The sequence below is a fragment of the Trichomonas vaginalis genome, chromosome VI, assembly GCF_026262505.1.
Source record: "Trichomonas vaginalis G3 chromosome VI, whole genome shotgun sequence".
Taxonomy (NCBI): domain Eukaryota; phylum Parabasalia; order Trichomonadida; family Trichomonadidae; genus Trichomonas; species Trichomonas vaginalis.
Genome location: NC_067208.1, coordinates 829,762 through 851,545, shown reverse-complemented (window position 1 = coordinate 851,545; position 21,784 = coordinate 829,762). Strand labels below are relative to the sequence as shown.

The following is a 21,784-nucleotide window of genomic DNA, read 5'->3' as shown; positions in this document are numbered from 1 at the left end:
TCGGTTTAAAAGCATAGGATTGCTTGACATTTGTTGCAACATAGTGGGGTCATTCAGCATTTGTTGTTGCAACTGTTGTTGTGGTGTCAGTTTTACTATTGGATGTTTCAATGCTCTCTTCCTCTTACGTATATTCTTACGTAGCTTACGTGGCATTTTAAGTGAAGTTAAAAAGCGGTTTTTGACAGATGTTTATATGACACTTTTTGTTCAGCACAAAAAACTACTCGGTCAACGGCGATGACTCTCAAAAACCGTTGTGCAAAAAGTTTTACCGTTGGACAAAAAAGCATATATAGAAAACAAAAAACGTTTATAGTTCATTCAATATTTGAGATGGAACGGTTTTCCAACGGTAACTATTAAATAAAATAAAAAAATAGAGGGGGTTACCGTTGACGAAAACGGTTCATCTCAAACTTTTCTATGAGTGGTCCGAAAAAAACAGTTTATTTTTGTCTAATGGAAGGAAGAAAAAGTGTCGCAAACAATTCGTCGACTACCTCTGCAGTTAAAGTTCCTACAACTTATGTCTCACCATTCTCAAAACCCTTACAACCTCCTATAATACCAAAGCAACTTCCTCATACAATTGCAAACAATTCGTCGACTACCTCTGCAGTTAAAGTTCCTACAACTTATGTCTCACCATTCTCAAAACCCTTACAACCTCCTATAATACCAAAGCAACTTCCTCATACAATTGCAAACAATTCGTCGACTACCTCTGCAGTTAAAGTTCCTACAACTTATGTCTCACCATTCTCAAAACCCTTACGACCTCCTATAATACCAAAGCAACTTCCTCATACAATTGCAAACAAATTGTCCAACAATTTGAGTTCTTCTTCTCAAAACACAACAGATACAGCTCAGCCAACAGGTCAAGCAACAACAACTATCGGAACAGAAGCATTTTCAGAAGAAGTTCATACCAATCAGACTCCAATCGAACATACAGAAACACAACCACCCGAAAATACAGAAACACATCCAATCGAACATACAGAAACACATTCTGCAATGACCACTAGGTCGCAAACACGATATCTCGCCTTTTGCAAACAATTTAAGTCTCAAATTCAAGACACACAAGATAGCGACACTCCTCTTTCAGAGAAAGTTCGTAGAAAATACGCAAAGCAAAGGTTAGAATTGTTAGATAAGTTAAATGAACAGTGGGGTTCAGAAGACAATCGAGATTATAACGAGATGTTTCAAGCTGTCATGGATGCCATTCAGCCTCTTGAAAACGAAATCAAAGACCCTGGCGTACTTGTTGACATGTTTGCTTCATATTTACCCGTTACTGCCAATCTCATAGCGTTGCAAGCTATTGACCAGTTCATTCACTTGTTTCCAAAGAACTTGCAGAAGCATTTACAAGAAGTTAAAGTTGCTGAATTTGTCCGTTTATATCCAAATTCATACAATTATTTGGAAGAATTGAATGAACATGGTGAAAGGTCATTCTATTTATATTTCTACACAAAAGACAACCAGTCAAAACGACTATACTGCATTGAACCTTTACCAGAATTTCAAGACAATTTCCACGTTATAACAACTGTTGCTTTAGATATTCCTGCCAGAGTTCCATATGGAGGAACAGTAACTATCTCAAGCTTTCCCAAGGGCTCTAAAGGAAAGCCTCTCACAATTGCAAAATTCACACACAGCAGTTGCCAATTTGTTCAAGATGTCGAGTTCCATTTCCTCAACAATACGACTTTCATCATAGAGACTCCTCAAGAAGGTTTATACAAAGTTTTCATCGCAGGATTTGTTGCTCCCAATGGCGAAGAAGAAGAAGAAGTCGAAGAAATCCTCACCTCAGAGAGCGAAGAAGAAGAAAATTTCCAAGACATTCAAGATTCAGAATATACCGAATAAAAAAACAATTTAAGACTAAAACATTTATACTAAACATCAACATCAGGGCTAGAAGGCACGAAGTGCCTGGAAGCCCCACTTCCTTTTTTTTTTTTTTTTTTTTTTTTTTTTTTTTTGTTATATATATATATCAGATGATATAAGATGATTTTTTTAAATAAAAAATAAAATTTAATTTTTTAATTGTTAAAATAAGAATAGTAAGCTTGACAAGTAATTTAAGTTTTTGCTTTGTAAAGTTATTTGGTTGGCAAATGCATTGTGTCACTTTTTGTTTGAGTTCACTTTCCGTAATTTGTCTTATGATAATCAAGATGCTTCTTCTCTTCATCAAGATGCTTCCTCTCTTCAACAAAGTGATTCCTCTCTTCTTCAAAGTACTTCCTCTCTTGATCAAGGTGCTTCCTCTCTTCATCAAGATGCTTCCTCACTCCATTATGCAGCTGCTTCTTTTCTTCATCAATTCCTCTTCACCCTGGAGCTCCTCAGCTTTATATCATTTTAATTGGATTTTTTGAAATCCACCTGCAGTAGGATAAAGGAGATGTAACTCACAACTAAGAACCTGGCCATATGCTCCATTCCAGGCCAAAACAGATTGCATAGCCACAAACAGATTGAAATACCAATCCTGTTGCTGCATGGGGCGTCCATATTCCATTTGGAAGACTTGCATCATCACATTTGGATCTGTAAGGACTTTGTCGTTGACAAAATTGGGCCTTGCAGGAGGAACTCCATTTGCTACAATGTATCTGGAAGCAAGAGGTTTGTTCATATCCAATGGATAGATTCCTGTTGCTTTAAAAGCATTTTCGACGTTTGTAGCTGTGCAAGACACACTACATGCATCCAGGAAGCTGCGAACCATGATATAGCGCAGTTCTCTGGCGTTCCATACATAATTGATCACCATATGCCCTTGCTGATCGTACCGGATAGTCGCCATATCAAACAACTTCTTGAATTGGGCCTTCAAGGGAGAAAAAATCCCAACATCAAGAGGTTGTAAGATATGAGATGTATGGCCTGGGAGAACAAGAAGCTCGATATTGAAGGCGCTCAAGAGGCGAACGGCCAAGAAAGAGAGCCTGGATGGATGACCATCTACAATTAGGAGACAAGGTACCTGGGCATCAAACACATTCATTTGAGACCTTTTCTCCTGTACTTTGCAGATGAACATGATACAGTATACCATAAAAAGGTATTTGTTCATCCATCCACTCTCGGAGCGAACAAAAAAGGCGTCCAGATCTTCCAATTCCGCATCAAGGGTCTTCTTTTGTGGAAGTCTCACCATTGGCTTCATAGTTGTACCATCTGCAAAGATGGTACAGACCCCTGTAAGATGTGGAAGCTGAGACTTTTCAGCGCGAACTGGGCGATTCCGGCCAGCAGTAAGAACTTTATAGCGACGTTTGGAATAGAGCATTGTCTCGTCCATATTCGCAATAAACTTCTTCCTGCGGGCAAAGTATCTATGCTTGGAGAGGAAAAATTGGCGAATATGGTTTGCGTCACAGGTAGAGCGTCGAAGCATATCAATAGTTTGGGAGCTCACAATCCGAATTGACAATCTTGTGGCGATATGATTAAGCCAGCCACGGGATGACGATGGGCAGTAATCATCGAGCTTCGCTAGAAGATGCGGGCATCTTGCAGCGATTAGTACCCGCGCCGCAAATTTTAATCTCCTATTTTGTAATTCCGTACAGACAGCAATGGCCATTGATGTTGTAATACAGTTCAAGTCGTCTGCCATCTCTTGAACAAGTTTTTTGAACTGCATTTCATCTGGTAGTGACAAAAGGGTCATACCACCCCCTGACTGACCTTTTGTCCATGAACGACAAGTAGCAGTGCGCATGATTGCGCGTGCTACTGTCGTCTTTGAAATTGAGTAAACATTCCGTATTTGTTGATAAGACTCGCCATTTACTCTTCGAAAGAGTAAATCGAGTTGCATCTGGGTCAATAGCCCAAGATTTTATAGTTTTCTAATTCTGCAAACTCGGGAATTCGTGTTCTTGGTTGCATTTTTTTTAAACGGGAACTTCACAAATTTGGTTCATGGCCATAAAAACTCATTCAATTTTTCTGAGATTTTTTTCGTCACTCACTCAAAACGCAGAGGACCATTCTTCTCAAAATTGAATTATTTTCTCAAATATTGAGTGAGTAAAATGGGCACGTTGTGTAAATTGATTCAAAATTTTTTATTGGTACACGACCTTTGAAATTGGTCTCGGGCTATTCAACCTACGGTAAATATTCTATTACAAAAACGTATATTTTTATAACACATTGAAATTCTTTCAAGTGTTTTTCACAAAATACACCTTTTCTAATAGAATGACATCATTATTTCAGAATGCCGATGTAATATTTCAAATGTGCAATAGTATGCTGATTACATCGTCATTAGTTTTTCACAATGATTGGGAAAGATTCTTCAGCTCTTCAGACGAACACACTCCATATAGAGTTAGTATCCCTAACTTGGGTACGGCGGCACTGCGTTCCACCTTACTCAAGTTAACGGTTTGACACTTTACAAAACCGTTAACGTATATTTTACAATACAACCATAACACCAACTTAACCTTAAATATTTACAAAACCTTCTGACGCATAAATGACTTCACTAATGACTTCACTAACGACTTCACTAACGAATTCACTACCGTCCTCACTAAATAAAAAATAACCTTATTTTTATTTTTTTAAATTTTTTATTTCATTACAAAGACATGTCCGACTACATTTACTATGACTCTTTCCCAGAACGTTTCCGTGAACTATTCAAAACTCAAGTAAAACTGAGAAACATGCATTTTAACAAAGACAGACCCATTGACGATGAAAGAAACCCTGAATATATTACAATCCCTTATGACGCAAAGTTCATTGCATACATTCCTTATGGTCGCAGAGGAACGAAAACTATTTCAACAAAGAACAAAAATTATTTCTGGAGCGATGAAGAAAATTGCCTTATCTACATAAATGCATACTTAAATAAAGCTACATATTGTACAAAAGAAGGTTGGACTGGATTTGAGCTCTACATATACGACGACGATGGAAACAGACGTTGTGTATACCCATACGATATTATGTACCATTGTTTTCATCAAGCATTAAACGATACATAGTCAGTAAGGGTCTCATTCCTGTTGAGTAGATATGCTTTATTTTTGTTCTGTCATTTATATAAAAATAAATTGATATCACCACCTCACACGTATGAAAACATAGCACAAAAATAATGTTTATGTTAGAATGTTAGATCTAACCGTTTTCTAACCTCTTTTTTCACCCTGTTTGAATTCATTGCTTTATAACTCTCTTCCTTGGTTTCTTTTTAGTTGCTTTCTTCACGTCTGTCTCCAACTTGACTGTCTTTCTTCTTCGGCCGTAATGATACCAGTTACTTCCACCAGTCAATGGGTCAAATGGTCTTTCGTAAGGTTTCCATACATTCCATAAGGTCCGTATGGATAAACCGCTGGTGGAGAAGAAACATTTTCTTTAGTTCCATCGACTCTATTTAAATGCATTGTTTCACCTTTCATCTGGTCATTAAAGTCTTTTGCGTGTTTTGCAACTCATCGTCCTTTCCTAAAGCATTTTCTGACTCAGTCGCAACCAAATTGGATGCTTTATTGAGCCCTATTTTATTTAATCTTAACTTCTTTGCAACCCAGCCTCCAATCTTCCTTTATTTGCATCTAATGTCTTTGAAACTCTTCCTCCACTCATTTTTTTACTGCATCATAAGCTCCAAGTGCTTTGCTCCAAATGCTAATGCTTTTGTTCCCATTGCGCCTAAAGCTGCCCAAGCTACCATTTACCCATATATTAAAATCATCTCTCTTCAATATTATCTCATAAAAGTTCTCGTTACTGGAGAAAGTCAATGAAACACAAGCGTTCTCACGGGCTTCGCCCTCACCGCTTTGCGGGTCTATCTAACTTATTTCTTATATCATCTATACGCTTCAAAATGTCTGAACAATTGCTAACATCTTCTACAACATTTTCATCATGAATGACCTTCAAGAACAAGCTCATTTAATATGCTATTAAAATCATTTCAATAATGAGTCCATCCTTTCCATCTTTAGGTAGCACAACATCTTTCATTGAAGAAGGTTCGACAAGTCTTATGTTAAACTTACTGACAAAGTTTGTTATACTATAATGCTTTGGCGGCGAATACATATAGTTTGAAAGACATAATATAGATTCTTCAGCAAATTCACTTATACTGGATTTTATAACAATGTTCTCACGAGACCAAATGCCACCAATTGACAATCTTGTAAGCAATCCTGCTGAACCTTCTACTGTAAACGTCGATGGTAACATTCCACGAAGGTCATCTATTGACATCTTTGAGTCACTGAATTTAAAGATTTTCTTAAAGCAATCGTCATTATCTAACCATGCAATAGCTTTGAAGTTTTCATTCGAATATACATCTGCTTCATTAAATGTAAATCCTGACTTCTTTGCAGAGATGACTTTAAAATCTATTGCATTTGTTTCAAAATTATATGCTATGGTAACTTCTGAAGGTAATGGATGCCCTTCCGCAGTCAGTTGTTCTCTCACTACCGTTTGAAGCTTTGTATTAAAAACTTTCATGTCATCTCCTGTGTCTAGGTTCACATACACAGCAACAGGGAAACTATCTTGCTTCTTTGTTTCATCATTATATCTCAAAACATTAAAGTTCTTCAATAATATTGTTCTTCCTGCTGGAATACTTCGAACCTGTCTGATTTCAATAGCTTTCTCACCTCCTACATACTCTACCCAGTGTCTTGGATATTCATAAGTATACTGACTTTCTTGAATTTTGGTTGGTTTCATCATAACATGTTCATAGTATATTTTTATACTCTTGTCAGTTAGACTCGGTGCTATGTTCTGAATATTTCTGACTTGCATTTTTAATGGAGATAAAATGAAGCATTTAATACATGATGTAGATGAAGACATGAATGAAACCACAGATAAACTTAACTCTTCTCTCATTCTTCCTTTCAGTAAGGACTATGAGTTCTGTTCAAATGGTGTGTATTTCTATTGTGGAAAGATGGGGTCAGGAAAGACATTTAACCTCATTCGTCATATACTCATAACAGAGCGTTTAGGTCAAGATTCATATTATGACCAAATCATTATATCAGCAACTTCAGACTCTATGGACTCAACAGCGAAAACATTTATGTCAAAAGTTCAAGCCTCTGTCGTTAAAGTTCCAGACAGTGAACTCATTGAATTTCTTCAACGTTACATTCGACGTAAGAGGAAATATTATGCTATCGTAGAGTTCATACAGTCAGGAATGCAAAAGACTTCTGAGGAGATGGAAAGAATTATTGACAAACACCACTTACGTCAGTACTCAGGAGTTTACGATATGAAACGACTTACAAACTACATTCTGTCAAAACTTTCAAAATACCCCTTCAAAAAGTATCCTTCAAACACTCTGCTCGTTTGTGACGACTTCGCCGGAAAAGGTTTAGTGTCAAAACCAGACTCACAATTAGCTAACATCATAACTAAAGTCAGACATTACCACTTAACTGTAGCAATACTTATGCAAACATGGAGGTTTTTAGCTTTAAACATAAAACGTCTCATAACTGACTTCGTTATCTTTCAAGGTTTCTCACGCTATGATATTGAACTCATTTGGAAACAGTCAGGTATAACATTACCTTTTGAAGAAATTTGGGAAGCATATAAGTCTCTCATCTCTCCTCGTTCATACCTTGAGATTCATATCATGACTAATACTATTAAAGTCAAAAATATTCCATGGGAACGACCAACATTGTTTTAAAGTTTAACCTTCAATTGACTGATGGTAAACAAATTCCATGCATCTCTGTCGCCATTTCTGTTAATATTTTTGCTGTCATTCATATCATCCACTTCTCCATCCGTTAACTTTTGAGGATATGCGTTAGAATAACTGTTCTTAAATGAAGGCTTTTCACCTTTGAGTGCATAAACTCTATAACTTTCTGCATACTTTATGTTTGAACCTCCTGAGCCATCATTGACATAAATTTTTATAGGTTTCCACCCTTTGTTCATGTTCCTGCTTCTTCCCTTAACTCTTTTGTTCAGTAGTTCTACATCTTTATACACAGCTCCTGTCTCAGTGAATTCAACAATATTTTCATTCGTTAGCTTTACATTCAAACCCTTGTCGAGTATATTGTTCATTTCATACATATAAAAGGTTTTTATTCTATATGAAATGAGAAGCAAATCCATCTTAGCTGGTGCCGTTAATGTTCCAATTGAACCAACATCAAATGTTGACTCACGAACGACAAACAATATTGTCATAAAGAACTATAGTTCAGAGTGTTTGAAAGAAAAAGAACCAGAGCTGAAATCCGTGAATTTAAACTCAGCTTCAAACGCTAACGCTACATCAGATGTTAAGTTAGAGTATCCACCACTGGACCAAATTCTTTCAAGAGAAGCCAACGACAACCCTTACATAAATGTTCAAACAAATCCTTCAGATAACGTAGACCATTACCTTCTTCAGTTATACCAAACAATTTTACTCAAAGACGATAAGAAGCTTTTGACAAATCTTATAAGTAAGAACCAAATAATTCTAACAAAGGAGGACCTTGAAAATGTTATATCACGAATAACAGGAAAGCAATGTGTCATTGACTATCTCGACCCTGAAATCGAATGCTGTGGTCAAACGCCAATATTCATGAAAATAGGTAACATCCGCATCATTGAAACACCAGGAACTACAGGAGTTGAGTTTAAGTATAAATATTCGAACGAGTATACAAAACTTTCAACAGAATATAAGCTTTGTTTGAAATATGTTTTAGTAAATTAAAGCAACTTATAGTATCTATCCAAAACTTCTTCAACAGTATCGAACTCATCTTCATAATGCAAACCTAATCTTATTGACTTGGTGCAGTTTTCACTAACACAATATTTTTCTGTTCTCTTGACTGACATAACTAACTCATTTGTTTCATCAAACAGCAACAACCAAAGTTCATGACCTAATACATAACATTCATACTTTATATTTTTAGCTCTGAGTTCTCTTGTAAGCTGTTGCATTTAATATTTTCTAAAAAGTCAACTTCAACAGTCATTCGCACTGGTGCCTTCAGTTCTACAGGCTCTCCTTGAAAGTCAACAAGTCTGAATTGCATGTCTTTCAAATTATGAGGACTAATGCGAACCCATTTACCTAAATGAGTTGCTATGACAGGAACGTTTGGAATGAACATTGAATTTACTTCATAACAGAAGGATTTATATTCTACTGAACCTTTACTATTAACTCCTGAAATACCTGTGACATTAGCTATTTTTGACTCAATGTACAAACAATTGCCATAACATACGTATGGAACAGATTTCATCTCAATCGTTTTGTCAACACTTTTCAAAGGAAATGTCATATGGTATGCTCCCAAAAGAAGTTGTACTCTATGACTCATTCTTGGTATCTTAAACTCCTTCGCATAACTGAACTTCAAAACTCCTGCAATAAGTTTAACATTCATTAAGTTTTCTTCGTTATCCTTGTTTATTGTAGTATTTATGAGAGCATTTAACACTCCAGCTAATGTTTCCATCTTATATTCTACATTATTGTGAAATCTTATTTCGTGCTTCTTTCCATCTATTTCAAGCTCCATGAAATCTGTTTCATCAGTTATAACGAATGAAGCGATAGTATTAAAGTCAACCATTCTGAATGCAAGTGCCTCATTCTGTAGACCTAAGTTTGTTTGTAGTTTTACTGTCCCGTATTCGTTTGGGTCTGTACTTTGCAAATAGAACAACATTTTATTCTCATTAAAACATGAGTATAGCTGCATATGCGTATGAAGCTGACAGAGCTAAACGTTTATATTTTGGTCAATACTCTCTCACACTTACTGACAAATATATTGTTATTTCTGATGGAAATACTGAGAATATATAACATGGAAGGACTATGAAAAGTTTGACCCAATTTTAACTCCATGCACTATGCCATTCATTGTAAATGGTGAAGTTGTCATGAAGAACGACACAACAGTATATAAGTCTGTTCATGAAGCGTTAGAATATATGTTGAATTATAATCCCGAAAGATTTGACCCAAGCACTACGCCATGTGCAATGCCTTTATTAAGGATGGTGAAATCGTAAGGTTCCGAATTCAACGGTTTATACTGCTGTTCAAAACAGTTTACAAAACATTTTAGCGAATATCTTTAATTCAGAAACTACAGAAATAAAATTACCGTATATAACAGATGCTAAAGAAATTAAATCAAAAACAACAACATTATTTACGTCACTTAATGATTTAATGACTTATATCATTAATATTCCTGCACCAATACAGCATTTGATCCAAACTCGACGGTTTGCAGTGTACCTTTCATAAATGACAGTTCATTAATTACTTTAAGGGATTCGACAGTAAATGAATCATTAAAGGCGTCATTAATGAAAATCATTGATTTTAATTCATTCACGAATACATATAATTCATTCATTAATGTTTCATATGCTTCTAAAGAAGGTGAGCCAAAAACTATCAATAAAGCGGTGTATGAAATAAAAGCATCAACGACGAAATTGAATTCGTTAACTTTTGACGGTGATAGTTTCGTTAATGACATAACATCGGGGAAAACAATTTTAACGAAAGAATACTTAAAATCTCATGTTAGTGAGTTCGTTGAAATTGAAAAAGAAGGTGGAATTAAGTTCGATCCACTGAATTTCATTTTCAGCTTAGCGAATGCGGGTGTTAGTTTCGCTGAATGGACAACTATACAGAGTGAAATAAATGCAATATGGACGTTTTTGGGGTCAAAAGCGGGAATGGGTGAGCTTGTAAATGCTGCAAGAACATTAGGTGAAACAGGAAATTTTGTAGATGGTTTTAAAAGACTTGTTTCAAATGTTTTAACAAACACAAAGAAATTATTTAGATATACCATACATAACGGTCAGATTTTCGAACAGGTAGCAACAAACCCTCCGGTTATGGCTGCGTTGATGATGGTTAGAGATATAAAACCACGTAACGACGGGAACGAAGAACATGAACAACAGGATACTGGTCGGGTTATTCGAGACATTAAAAACGTGTATCCTGAAGTTATTGATTTATTTAGAGGAGTTAATGATTCAATTTCAAAACATTCTATAACCCTCGATGAAGAGAATAAATTAACAGATTATATATTCGTCATTATTGCAGAATTAATGAAGAGAATAAATGAAAAAGGAATTGGTGATATCATTAATGTCAGCGATGTAATGATGAAAAGAAATTTTGACTCATTATTTACAAAACCGAAAACAGAATATAGTCTTTATGACGTAATTACCGAATTAATGAAAAAGATTAATGATAATAAGAGTTCTGGCGGAAGAGTTGAATTAGAAGTGAATGATGTTAATGAGAAATTAGCCGAAAAAGCAGACAAAAATGAGCTTTTAGCTCTGAGTGATAAAGTCAAGAACCACGTTCATTATATAACTTCAGACGAACAGATTATAACGGACTACCATGGATATTTAACACGAAGTGATGAAGTGAAGACGGAAGATGTTAATGAAAGAAGATATAAATACATTCGTGCTAAAGGTTATGACATAAGCTGTACTGTACAGTATGACACAGGTAAAGCACCAGAAGCATTTGGTTATAACGATGAAATTTATGCTTCTAGTTTCTCTGTTAACGGTGTATTAGTTGAACCAAGATTTACTTTGAGAGTTAAGACAAAAATAACCGTTGAAGATGCTATTAAAAGTAAAGCTGACAAAGATGAACTTGACGCAATGAACAAAGTTTTGAAATCTCATAAACACAACATCTCCGATATAAATGAACTTCAAGCTACATTAGACAGTAAAGCCGACAAGAACCATACACATAAATCCTTCACTACTGTTAGAGCAGACGACATAATATTGAACTATACCCTTGGTTCAAATGCACCATTAGAAAATCCAAGTACAAGCGTAAAAGATACACTAAACTCCTTAAATAGTAAATGTATGAACATTGAAGGTCATGTCAGAAACTTTGAAACACATGAACTACCAGCAATGTTAGATAAAAAAGCAGATAAAGAACATACACATAACTCCTTCTCAACTGTTGCTATAGAAAGTATTGAAGGAACGGTTGGCGGAACTGGTGGGAATGCATTATATTATAAACCTCCTAACTTTCCACAAGGTTTAACATCGAATGAAAACATAACAACGAAGAAAGAAATTAGCTGTAAAAATGTTTATGTCATGGACGATGAAAATAATGTTAAATTCACTGCTCAAGATTTATATGATAATAAAGCTGACAAGAACCATACACATAAATCCTTCACTACTGTTAGAGCAGACGACATAATATTGAACTATACCCTTGGTTCAAGTGCACCATTAGAAAATCCAAGTACAAGCGTAAAAGATACTCTTAACAATTTAGATAACAGTTGCAGGAATATCGAAGATCATGCCAGAAACTTTGAAGCATATGAACTACCAACAATGTTAGATAAGAAAGCAGACAAAACAGAGCTTCAAACATTAAAGACAGAAATACTTCAAACATTATATCCTGTTGGTTCTATTTATACGTCAATGAATTCAACAAATCCATCAACAGTTTTAGGTTTTGGTACGTGGAAGCAGATTGTAGATAAATTCTTATACTGTGCTAGATATTCAAAGCAAACAGGAGGTTCGAAGAAAATTAAAGAAGCAAACCTTCCACCACACACTCATACAGGAACTACAAACACAACAGGTAATCATTCACATTCAATAACAAAAAGAGGTTATACAAATCTTGCAGCAGGTTCGGATAGACAGGGAATGAATAGATATGATATTTCAACTGACCCAGTAGATTCAAACGCAGGTATTTTCTGTGGAACCACAGGAAATCATTCACACACTTTCACAACAAATCCAACGGTTCGGGTGCAGATTACATGCCACCATTTGTGACTATATTCGCATGGTACCGCGTTCAATGAACTCGCTTGAGCCTAGAATAAAATCTTTATTTTTACATAAATGAGCTTGAAAGAAGTATTCGAACAACATCCATGGAGGTCATTTAAGAAGTTCAATGAAGCTGCAAAGAGTTGGGGATTTACTAACAGAGCTGAAGTGAAAAGGTTCTTTGACAAAAATGTTGTACATCAAACAAAAATAAACCCTTACGACTACTTTTTACCAATTTACTCCAACACTCCTGACGCATACCAATTTGACACTCTCATTCAAAGCAGAAAAGGAGGACATAAACCATTCCTCATCTTCATTAATGTTAACACTCGCAAAGCATATGCATATCCAATGAAAAATAAAGGAACTCGTGAAGTGTTAAGAGTTTTACAAAAGTTTGTAGCAGAACATAACCCAAGTACTTTAACATCAGACCAGGATTCAGCATACCTCAGCAATGAAATCACAGATTTTCTCATTAAGCATAACATAACTCACTATACTGAAGACCATAACCATAACATACTCGGTATCATAAACCGCTTCATAAGGACTCTCAGAGATTTAAATCAAGAGCGAGACTTTACCGAAGAAACAATGAAATATTTTCTCGAAGTATATAATTCCTCAACACATTCTATAACAGGACATACATCAAATTCAATGACACAACAACAAGAAGAAAAGTATATACAAAAGAAACGAAGCCAAACACAAAATATCAGAAATTCAACACAATTTACCCTCATTCCTGGAACAAAAGTTCGTGTAGTTCTTGACGACAAACTGTTGACAAAGAAACGTTTAAGGTTAAGTAGAAACTATTATATCGTAGACTCTACGCAAGGTAATGGATATCTTATAAAAGCTGCTGACGACTCCATTGCATTTTACCCTCGTCATAAATTAGTCGAAAGTAGTAATGGCAAACTTGCTGAAACCATTGACGAAGCAAAGCGAGGAGTGGTTATTGAAATACTTGGCTATAACATAAACGATGACACTTATAAAGTAAGATATGAAGGAGGCGTTGAAGATGTTATACCATCTAAGAACTTGAGAGAATCTAAACCAACTCATCTGGGTCCATTAGAGCGGGAGTACTGGAAAGATAAAAACATGCCAGAAAGAATAAGAAAATTCTTCTAAACTTTTTCGTTGGATGTAAATCAGACAAAAATATATTTTAGGTGAAGAGGTGAGATTTCACCTGTTTTCTCACCTGTTTTTTCACCCTCACCGCTTAGCGGCTCAGACCCTTTGGGTCTCGTGAATTTTCATGAATTTCCTTAAGATAGAAAAAATAAAGTTAGTTTTATTTTTATTTATTTTTTTATTTTGTATAAAAGATATGATTTCAACAATCGGCACAACAACAATTCAAACAACAACTTCACCAAACTCTTTAGTTATGAATCCAACATCTATGTTAGTAGAGATGAAAAGCTTCATTCCTTCTTCATATACTTTTGAGACAGAAATACAAAGAATTAAGCAAGAACTTTTAACAAGTAATTTAGACTGTAGTGCGAAAGATGAAACAAATGAACAGTATCTTTATGACATGCAGGACATTATTGACCATTTACCCAAATTGCCTGAAATCCAACAACAAAAGCTCACTATTCATGAATTCGATGAAATAGAAGTGAAACCAACTGACTCAGTAGAAATAAAGAAGTTCATACGTAAAGTAAATTATGAGTTTCTTGGATTTCATTGCAACCATAAGGTTATGGACAAAGATTGCGATATGGTATATAAGAATGTTTCTGACATATATAAATCTGAAGAATTTAAGACCTACGACAACTTTGTTTCGTTAGTTGCTGAATGTGTATGGCAGATAAGAGATAAAGATAAAAGATGTAAAATATGGAATGGACAAATAAAACCAACAACTTTTGAGTTAAAGAAAACCATTGACGCCTTAGTTGTTCTAGCAGGTCAAATTTCAATGTATAACGCAAAAATGAATCCGCAATGTTCAAAATGTAAAGCAGCAATGAGGAAATAGAACTACTCCGTCAAAGAGATAGAACGTATGAGAAACGACTATGCTGACTTAAAGAAAGAAGTAGAGAAACCAGCAGAAGATAAAATGGACATGTTAGCATTTCTGAACAAAAACTATCCAACAGCTGACGATTTCCTTCTATCTGACGTCAAGAAGAAGTATAAAGAAACTTTCGGCATTGTTAAAACTTTTGACATACTGACAGAAGAAATAGAAGCTACGAAATTGTTTAGAATTTCAAATATACATCGTACAATTCATGTAAAACGCTTATAAAATAACTGGGGTGAAAAATTAGGTGAGAAAACTGGTGAAATCTCACCTCTTCACCTAAAATATATTTTTATTGAATTCAGCAACAAAATTCTGAGTAAAATAATTTTTAGGGCATGTGTCAAACCGTTGAGTTTTCACAAAATTTAAAAAATAACGTTTACCATGTAAAACACTTATAAAATAACTGGGGTGAAAAATTAGGTGAGAAAACTGGTGAAATCTCACCTCTTCACCTAAAATATATTTTTATTGAATTCAGCAAAAAAATAATGAATTTCATTAGTTAGAAAAATAAAGTTAGTTTTATTTTTATTTATTTTTTTATTTTGTATGTAAGAACAGAAATGACAAACATTGAGTTTGAAACAGTTAGAAAGATAGACAATGACCAAAGTGGTTAGAATAGGTGATTAAACGTAAGATACTCAAAGAAATACAACAAATATTCTTTGTCAGACATTATATCTCCATCTGAAAAGAAAACAAACCATTGGGTTAGAAATGCTTCAACTCAGAAAATTTTGACAAGAAATCCTGAGCTTATGATATCGGTAAGATTCTATGGAACTACAGCATATCTCATTGACAAAAGTCTTATACCAATAGTTTTGTTATGGTTAGACCCAGTTGTTGGATATAACTTCATAACTTATGGTTCATTCGATACGGAACGTTGCAGTGAAGGCTTACTTTACATCGTTCAGAAACCGAAGGACTTCAATACAAAGAGATATAAGATAGGAAGAACATATAATATAACTCAAAGATATGACAGTACAGTCAATAGAGTCAAGGTTGTGTTCGTTAATGATATGAGAGCTGCAGAAACAGAACTACTTGAAAAGTTTGAGAAAATGTATGGTGCTCCCACGAAAGGTAAAGAAACGTTTGAAGTAGATGAGATAGATAAAGCTATAAAATTATTTGACGAAGTTGCTGAAAAATACATGTAAAGCGTTTATTTTTGGTCTTTTGTGAAAGTCAGAAAATAACGTTAGTTTTTTATAAAATATTTTTTTATCCGGAATATAAAGACAGATATGTCAACAACAGAGAACACAACAACTGCTATCGTTCATGAAGCCATTAATGAAGAATATGAATACATACAGTATAACAAACAATTGAGACTCATTCGTTCGGTCAAAGACGATATGTACCAGATGCAAAGTATAATGAAGGCTCTTCGTTCTACAAAGCAAGCATATCATTGGTTTGAAAACCAACAGACAAAAGAACTTTTAGAAGAATTTCCTCATATGATTGCTTCCCTCGGAAAACCGAGGGAAGAGATTCCATTCGAAAATCGCAAGAATTTGGCTCCTTGTTTGAAAGGTTATTATGTTCATAGACTTTTAGTAAACGCTGTATCAATGTGGGCTTCACCTCGTTATGCTTGTTATATTTTCATGATATTAGATGAACTATATAAAGCAGAACGTGAAGATATGGAAATGAAACTTCAAGCAAAAGATGAAGTCATTGAATCCAAAGACAAAAGCATACAGAAAAGAATACCACGTTCAGTACCAAAAGGAAAGGAAAAGAGTTATAAGTATATGATATATACTGAAGAGTTGGAGAAAGAAGAAGACAGTGACATGGCTATGTTGCATTTAGTCAGAAGAAACAACAAAAGCTTTTACGACCTTGTTAAGATTTACAAATCTGACAGAAATTGGTTCTATCGTGAAAACTTACCGATTTCAATGACACCGAATGAAGATGTGAAACAAATAGTTCAAGATACGTTACCTCAAACACACTATGACATCAAAGGTTGCACAATACTTACATTCAAAGAAGACTTAACATTACTGAAAGAAAAGATAACAGAATATTTCGACAACTTCAAAGAGGAAGAATGAAAAAAAATCTCGTCGGGTGCCACGTTAGAACCATAGTGGAGAAAACCATGATAAAAACAAAACGCTCCATGTCGATCATAATCGACGAAGTGCAAATCTTCACTTCGTCAAGTTTATTTTGTTTTTACCATTTAAGTGTTGTAAAATGTCGATATGAAGACTAACCAAAAATATATTTTTGCTTAAATGACGTCAGGGTCAATTTCTTCAACCATTTCACTTCCTTCGTCAATTTCAATAGAAGCTTCTTCAACCTTTGGTAAGAATTTCTGTATAACATCTTTGTTCGTTATTGTCTTCAGAGATGAAGGATAATATTTCACATTTGTTTCACCCTTCTTATATTCTTTCTGTTCGGAAAGATTCATAGCAATACTGAAGAAGTCAATGTTAGAGTTCTTTATGACAGTATAATGAGTATCTTTGACATTCACGAAGAAACTCTTTTGTTTCAAAACTACTGCTAACTCTTGTGAAGTATAACGTTTGCGGTCAATGACAATAGCTAATGGTCTGACATACTGACCGAACTTAGATTCTTTCACAAACTTCTTGTTAAAGATAACATTGACGTTTGAAGCACCATTGAACTCATTCTTGATGGCAGTAGCGAGAGCATTGTATGAAAAGAACTTGCAATCTTGCATGTGTTTCATTATAATAAAAAGTTCGAAATATTTTAAAACTAGCCTTAAAAAATCTAAGCTAATTTTTTTCTAAGAAATTTTTTTATTTCCTACTAAAGATGTATCGGAAGTTGTCTAAGTTAGAACACTCGGAAATAAAACAACTTCTTACAGAAGCTAACATAGATGTTGCAAAACATTACGCGACAAACAAAAAATCACTCGCTGACATCCTCAATGACTACAATGGTGAAATAACTTATGATAGAATTCATGAGTTCATAAATGCAAGAGCATTTCCTTTAAATGACGTTGCTATTGACTTATATCATAGACGTTCAGTACCTCATGAAGTAAGAAGAGAAATGTTTGACATAACAAATGCAAACGTTGGTCATACTCGTAAAGCTCTTTCGCATGATGTTCGTCAAGAGATGTTTGAACTTACGAACTCAAACGTTGGTGAAACACGAAAGAGAGACGACACACTGAAACAACAGAGAAGAGAGATGTTTAAAAGTGCTATAGAACAAGTTCGCAAAGCTAATAATGTCATTCGTTCCATTGACGACAAACCAAAAGAAGGTGAGAGATGGTTAAAGAAAGATGAAGAGAATAGGAAGAGAAATGTGAAGTCAGGCAATAGACTCATTGACTTTAACATCGAAGCTTTAGATGAACCAAACAGAGACTACTTACACAAACATTTCGGTAAGGTTTTCATGAGACTCTTAGAGAAGATTAAAATAAACTCCCAACAAAGATGGATGGTATGTTATAAACTTGGTGGAAAGTATGAATGTTCTACGTTAAACCTCAATAATATTGGAACATTACTACATCAGCTCTTGAAGGAGAACTTTATATCAGAGATAGAAGCAAATGCCGCAGGTATTGTTGAAATGCACTATGACTTCTTCTTGACAAACATAAAGAATCTTACTGAAATAAAGATGTATGATTTAACTGAATATGAAGGCTTAACGATGTCAGATGTTAAGAAAGGAAAGCCAAGAGCGACCATATAGAGATGAAAGCACACTGACAGAAAGACAGAAAAGATTATTGAACAGACTTAAACAAACAGGAGATAAACAAGATATAGATGACTTCTGGAATGAAATCCTTGGTGAAAAGAAGTTTTATAAGAAGAGAAGCGGTCAGTTCTGGAAGTATCTTTGCACATTACCTATAAATCTTGAACGCTACCAAATCTTCAATGAACTGAACAAAAGAACTGCAACACTTATGACAGAGGACAATTGTTTCGTTTATGCTTGCATTCAGGCTGGAGTAAATGAAGAAACTATTGACCACATGAGAGAAGTCATTCGTGTTAGAGACTTTCCTCAAAGTAAAGTACAAGAAATTTCTGACGCAACAGGTATAGCATTTAATGTTACCATTGGTTACTTCAATGACTCAAGACATAATGAAATAAAGAGATACATACCAAAAGAATGTAAAACTGTTCGAACTATTGACTTACTTCTTGTTGAAGACCACTACATGCTAAATGAAAGACTTCCAATGACAACATATTTCATTCGCAACTATATAGAAATCTTGAAGGAGTGTGGTGGAATGAACATTGAGAAACAGATGAAGATTTATACAAAGAGAGAAGATAAATATGTAGTTCGCATGGATAGAACTACACCGCTATGGGATGTTATGAAAACATTGTGGGAGTGCAAATATTTCGAACCTATTTCTTATGGAGAACTTTTCACATATACGACTGACTTATATAAACAGAACCTTGCACCATTTAAAGATTTGACATATGCTCCAAAGTATTGTGTACAACTGAAGAAGAAAGCAGAGTCAAAAGAAGTAAATAAAAAATGTAAGTTCATTCCTGAGCACGTTTTCTTTGCTGACTTTGAGTGCAGTACCGATGGCTTTCATAAAGCTTTTAACATATGTTACGACAGTGAAGATGGTTCAGTGAGTGAAAGCATATGGGGTCAAAACTGTGCAACAGAATTTTTGGAGCGACTTCCTGACAAGAGTTTAATATATTTCCATAACCTCAGCTATGATATAAACTTCATCTTAAGACACATGACAGAAGTGAAAGGAACTCCCATCATTAAAGGTTCACGAACAATGCAAATAACTGGCTTATATAAAGGAAGGGCAATTATTATAAAAGACTCTTACAGTGTTATAAATAAGAAGCTTAAACTATTTCCTGCTATGTTTAACTTACAAACAGGACCGAAAGAAGTATTTCCATACAACTACTACAGCAGTGTTTTGTTAGCAAATGACAACAGAACTGGTGTCATTTCTGAAGCATGTAAGTTTATCCAGGATGCAGATACATTTATGAAAAACATAGATTCCATCAAAGGTTGCAGAATAGATGAAAACCACTTCGACTTAGAAAAATATAGCACGTTTTACTGCAAACAAGATGTAAGAATTTTAAGAGAAGGTTTTGTTAAGTTCCGCAATGACATATTAAAAGAATTTGGTTTAAACGTTTATGACTACGTTAGTATTTGTTCAATTGCTAACAAATTATTTGAGAACAGAGTATACTTCCCGAATGGAAATCTTTATGACCTCTCAAATAAACCAAGAGAATTTATTTCACGCTGTATTCAAGGTGGAAGATGTATGTTGTCAGATAACATGAAACAAAAGAGCGAAAAGAAACTCATTGCTGACTTCGACGCTGTTTCATTATATCCATCCGCTATAGCAAGACTTTATACTTTAGAAGGAATTCCAAAAGTATTGAAGGATGAGATGTTAAGCACAGAGTATCTCATGAGACATTTATTCAATGACGACCAAAAGGAACCCATTGGTGAAAAGTTTATGTCTGGCTTCTTTGTTCTCATTAAGATAACAGAGATTGGAATACATAGACACTTTCCTTTAATAGTTTGTGACCCTGAACTAAATCCAGAACTTAACGTTCCCAGAAGTTCAAACACTTGCTGTTTAATGTATGTTGACCATATAACATTACAAGACCTCATAAAATATCAAGGTGTCAAATGTGAAGTGTTGCAAGGATACTATTACGATGGAAACAGAGATATTAGAATAAGAGATGAAGTAAAGAAGTTGTTTGAGTTAAGGTTAAAGTATAAGAAAGAAGGAAATCCTTTGCAAGAAAATATAAAGCTCATTCTGAACAGTATTTATGGCAAAACTATTCTATCTCCTATTGAGTCAAAAATAACCATAGTAAATGACAAAGATGCTATAAGATATGCCATCAGAAACTACAACCATATAGTGAAGTTCGAAGGTTTGGATGGTTCAGATAAAACTATTTTCAAGCTAACGAAAAGCATTTGCAGACACTTTAACTTCTGTCCACTTGGTGTTAATATTCTATCTATGTCGAAGAGAATAATGTGTGAAGTATTCTGTACTGCTGAAGACTTAGGAATGGACATCTTTTATAGCGATACCGACAGTATGCATCTCTACAATGAAGATATCCCTCGTTTAGCTGAAGAGTTTGAGAAGCGTTATGGAAGAGTTTCATTGGTAAAAACCTTGGTCATTTCATCTGACTTCGCAGAAATAACACCTGGAAAACAAAGTTTAGCATACAAGTCAATATTTTGTGGAAAGAAGACTTACATAGACTTACTCACGAATGATTTAAATGAAGTTGCATTTCACTGCAGAATGAAAGGCGTGAAGCAAGATGTTATTGTTTTAACCGCTAATGAAATGTTTCCTGACTCTGTTCAGTGTTTCTATGATGAAGATAAAGGTTTAATGGTTCCGCAAGGAACATATGACAAAGACTCTGAGTTCAGTTTAATGAAACTTTACAAAGCACTTTATGACGGTCAAGAGATTGGATTTGACTTATGTAAGTCTTCTAGTCCTTGCTTTGCTGAAAAGTTTAACTTCTCAATAACGACTAAAACAAGCTTTATTCGTAAGTTGAAGTTCTGAGGTCATTTATTTTTGTCAGCAATGAGGTCATTCATGATAAAAATAAGCCGCTAGCGGCAAGGGCGAAGCCCATGTGGTCATTTACAATACTGCGATGGTAGAGTTTAAGAGTT

The 21,784-nt window shown here is 34.8% G+C and overlaps 14 protein-coding genes and 3 pseudogenes across 17 annotated transcripts, besides 2 other annotated features; 13 read left to right on the top strand and 4 right to left on the bottom strand.

Annotated features, from left to right (window-relative positions):
* Window positions 1-2,006: part of a mobile genetic element that runs on past the window's edge.
* TVAGG3_0781050 (attachment subunit-related family) lies at window positions 1,024-1,893 on the top strand (the record flags this gene model as incomplete). The annotated part of the gene is made up of 1 exon (XM_051246323.1): window positions 1,024-1,893. The coding sequence occupies one exon, from the start codon at window positions 1,024-1,026 to the stop codon at window positions 1,891-1,893; it is 870 nt and encodes a 289-aa protein (XP_051081798.1).
* Window positions 2,007-2,389: 383 nt separating the features above from the next.
* On the bottom strand, window positions 2,390-3,763 carry TVAGG3_0781030 (DDE endonuclease family; the record flags this gene model as incomplete). The annotated part of the gene is made up of 1 exon (XM_001296910.1): window positions 2,390-3,763. One exon carries the CDS (start codon window positions 3,761-3,763, stop codon window positions 2,390-2,392), a length of 1,374 nt encoding a protein of 457 aa, XP_001296911.1.
* A 616-nt stretch (window positions 3,764-4,379) lies between these two features.
* Window positions 4,380-21,784: part of a mobile genetic element that runs on past the window's edge.
* On the bottom strand, window positions 6,095-6,777 carry TVAGG3_0781020 (uncharacterized protein; the record flags this gene model as incomplete). Its single annotated transcript, XM_051246322.1, has 1 exon — window positions 6,095-6,777. A coding segment is annotated over one exon (683 nt), but the record flags the coding sequence as incomplete, so codon positions are not given.
* TVAGG3_0781010 (protein of unknown function, DUF4106 family) lies at window positions 6,902-7,756 on the top strand (the record flags this gene model as incomplete). The annotated part of the gene is made up of 1 exon (XM_051246321.1): window positions 6,902-7,756. The coding sequence occupies one exon, from the start codon at window positions 6,902-6,904 to the stop codon at window positions 7,754-7,756; it is 855 nt and encodes a 284-aa protein (XP_051081796.1).
* Window positions 8,180-8,794, top strand: TVAGG3_0781000 (uncharacterized protein; the record flags this gene model as incomplete). The annotated part of the gene is made up of 1 exon (XM_051246320.1): window positions 8,180-8,794. One exon carries the CDS (start codon window positions 8,180-8,182, stop codon window positions 8,792-8,794), a length of 615 nt encoding a protein of 204 aa, XP_051081795.1.
* On the bottom strand, window positions 8,991-9,671 carry TVAGG3_0780990 (uncharacterized protein; the record flags this gene model as incomplete). Its single annotated transcript, XM_051246319.1, has 1 exon — window positions 8,991-9,671. The coding sequence occupies one exon, from the start codon at window positions 9,669-9,671 to the stop codon at window positions 8,991-8,993; it is 681 nt and encodes a 226-aa protein (XP_051081794.1).
* TVAGG3_0780980 lies at window positions 9,785-10,172 on the top strand (annotated as a pseudogene). Its single transcript has one exon. A coding segment is annotated over exon 1 (388 nt).
* On the top strand, window positions 10,966-12,001 carry TVAGG3_0780970 (keratin-associated protein family; the record flags this gene model as incomplete). The annotated part of the gene is made up of 1 exon (XM_051246318.1): window positions 10,966-12,001. A coding segment is annotated over one exon (1,036 nt), but the record flags the coding sequence as incomplete, so codon positions are not given.
* On the top strand, window positions 12,040-12,974 carry TVAGG3_0780960 (annotated as a pseudogene). The gene has a single exon. A coding segment is annotated over exon 1 (935 nt).
* TVAGG3_0780950 (organellar and viral DNA polymerase type B) lies at window positions 14,300-14,965 on the top strand (the record flags this gene model as incomplete). The annotated part of the gene is made up of 1 exon (XM_051246317.1): window positions 14,300-14,965. One exon carries the CDS (start codon window positions 14,300-14,302, stop codon window positions 14,963-14,965), a length of 666 nt encoding a protein of 221 aa, XP_051081792.1.
* TVAGG3_0780940 (organellar and viral DNA polymerase type B) lies at window positions 14,993-15,241 on the top strand (the record flags this gene model as incomplete). Its single annotated transcript, XM_051246316.1, has 1 exon — window positions 14,993-15,241. The coding sequence occupies one exon, from the start codon at window positions 14,993-14,995 to the stop codon at window positions 15,239-15,241; it is 249 nt and encodes an 82-aa protein (XP_051081791.1).
* On the top strand, window positions 15,784-16,194 carry TVAGG3_0780930 (organellar and viral DNA polymerase type B; the record flags this gene model as incomplete). Its single annotated transcript, XM_051246315.1, has 1 exon — window positions 15,784-16,194. One exon carries the CDS (start codon window positions 15,784-15,786, stop codon window positions 16,192-16,194), a length of 411 nt encoding a protein of 136 aa, XP_051081790.1.
* TVAGG3_0780920 (KilA, N-terminal/APSES-type HTH, DNA-binding family) lies at window positions 16,396-17,109 on the top strand (the record flags this gene model as incomplete). The annotated part of the gene is made up of 1 exon (XM_051246314.1): window positions 16,396-17,109. The coding sequence occupies one exon, from the start codon at window positions 16,396-16,398 to the stop codon at window positions 17,107-17,109; it is 714 nt and encodes a 237-aa protein (XP_051081789.1).
* TVAGG3_0780910 (uncharacterized protein) lies at window positions 17,292-17,765 on the bottom strand (the record flags this gene model as incomplete). The annotated part of the gene is made up of 1 exon (XM_051246313.1): window positions 17,292-17,765. The coding sequence occupies one exon, from the start codon at window positions 17,763-17,765 to the stop codon at window positions 17,292-17,294; it is 474 nt and encodes a 157-aa protein (XP_051081788.1).
* TVAGG3_0780900 (organellar and viral DNA polymerase type B) lies at window positions 17,855-18,451 on the top strand (the record flags this gene model as incomplete). The annotated part of the gene is made up of 1 exon (XM_001283199.1): window positions 17,855-18,451. A coding segment is annotated over one exon (597 nt), but the record flags the coding sequence as incomplete, so codon positions are not given.
* Window positions 18,458-19,420, top strand: TVAGG3_0780890 (annotated as a pseudogene). Its single transcript has one exon. A coding segment is annotated over exon 1 (963 nt).
* On the top strand, window positions 19,803-20,758 carry TVAGG3_0780880 (organellar and viral DNA polymerase type B; the record flags this gene model as incomplete). Its single annotated transcript, XM_051246312.1, has 1 exon — window positions 19,803-20,758. A coding segment is annotated over one exon (956 nt), but the record flags the coding sequence as incomplete, so codon positions are not given.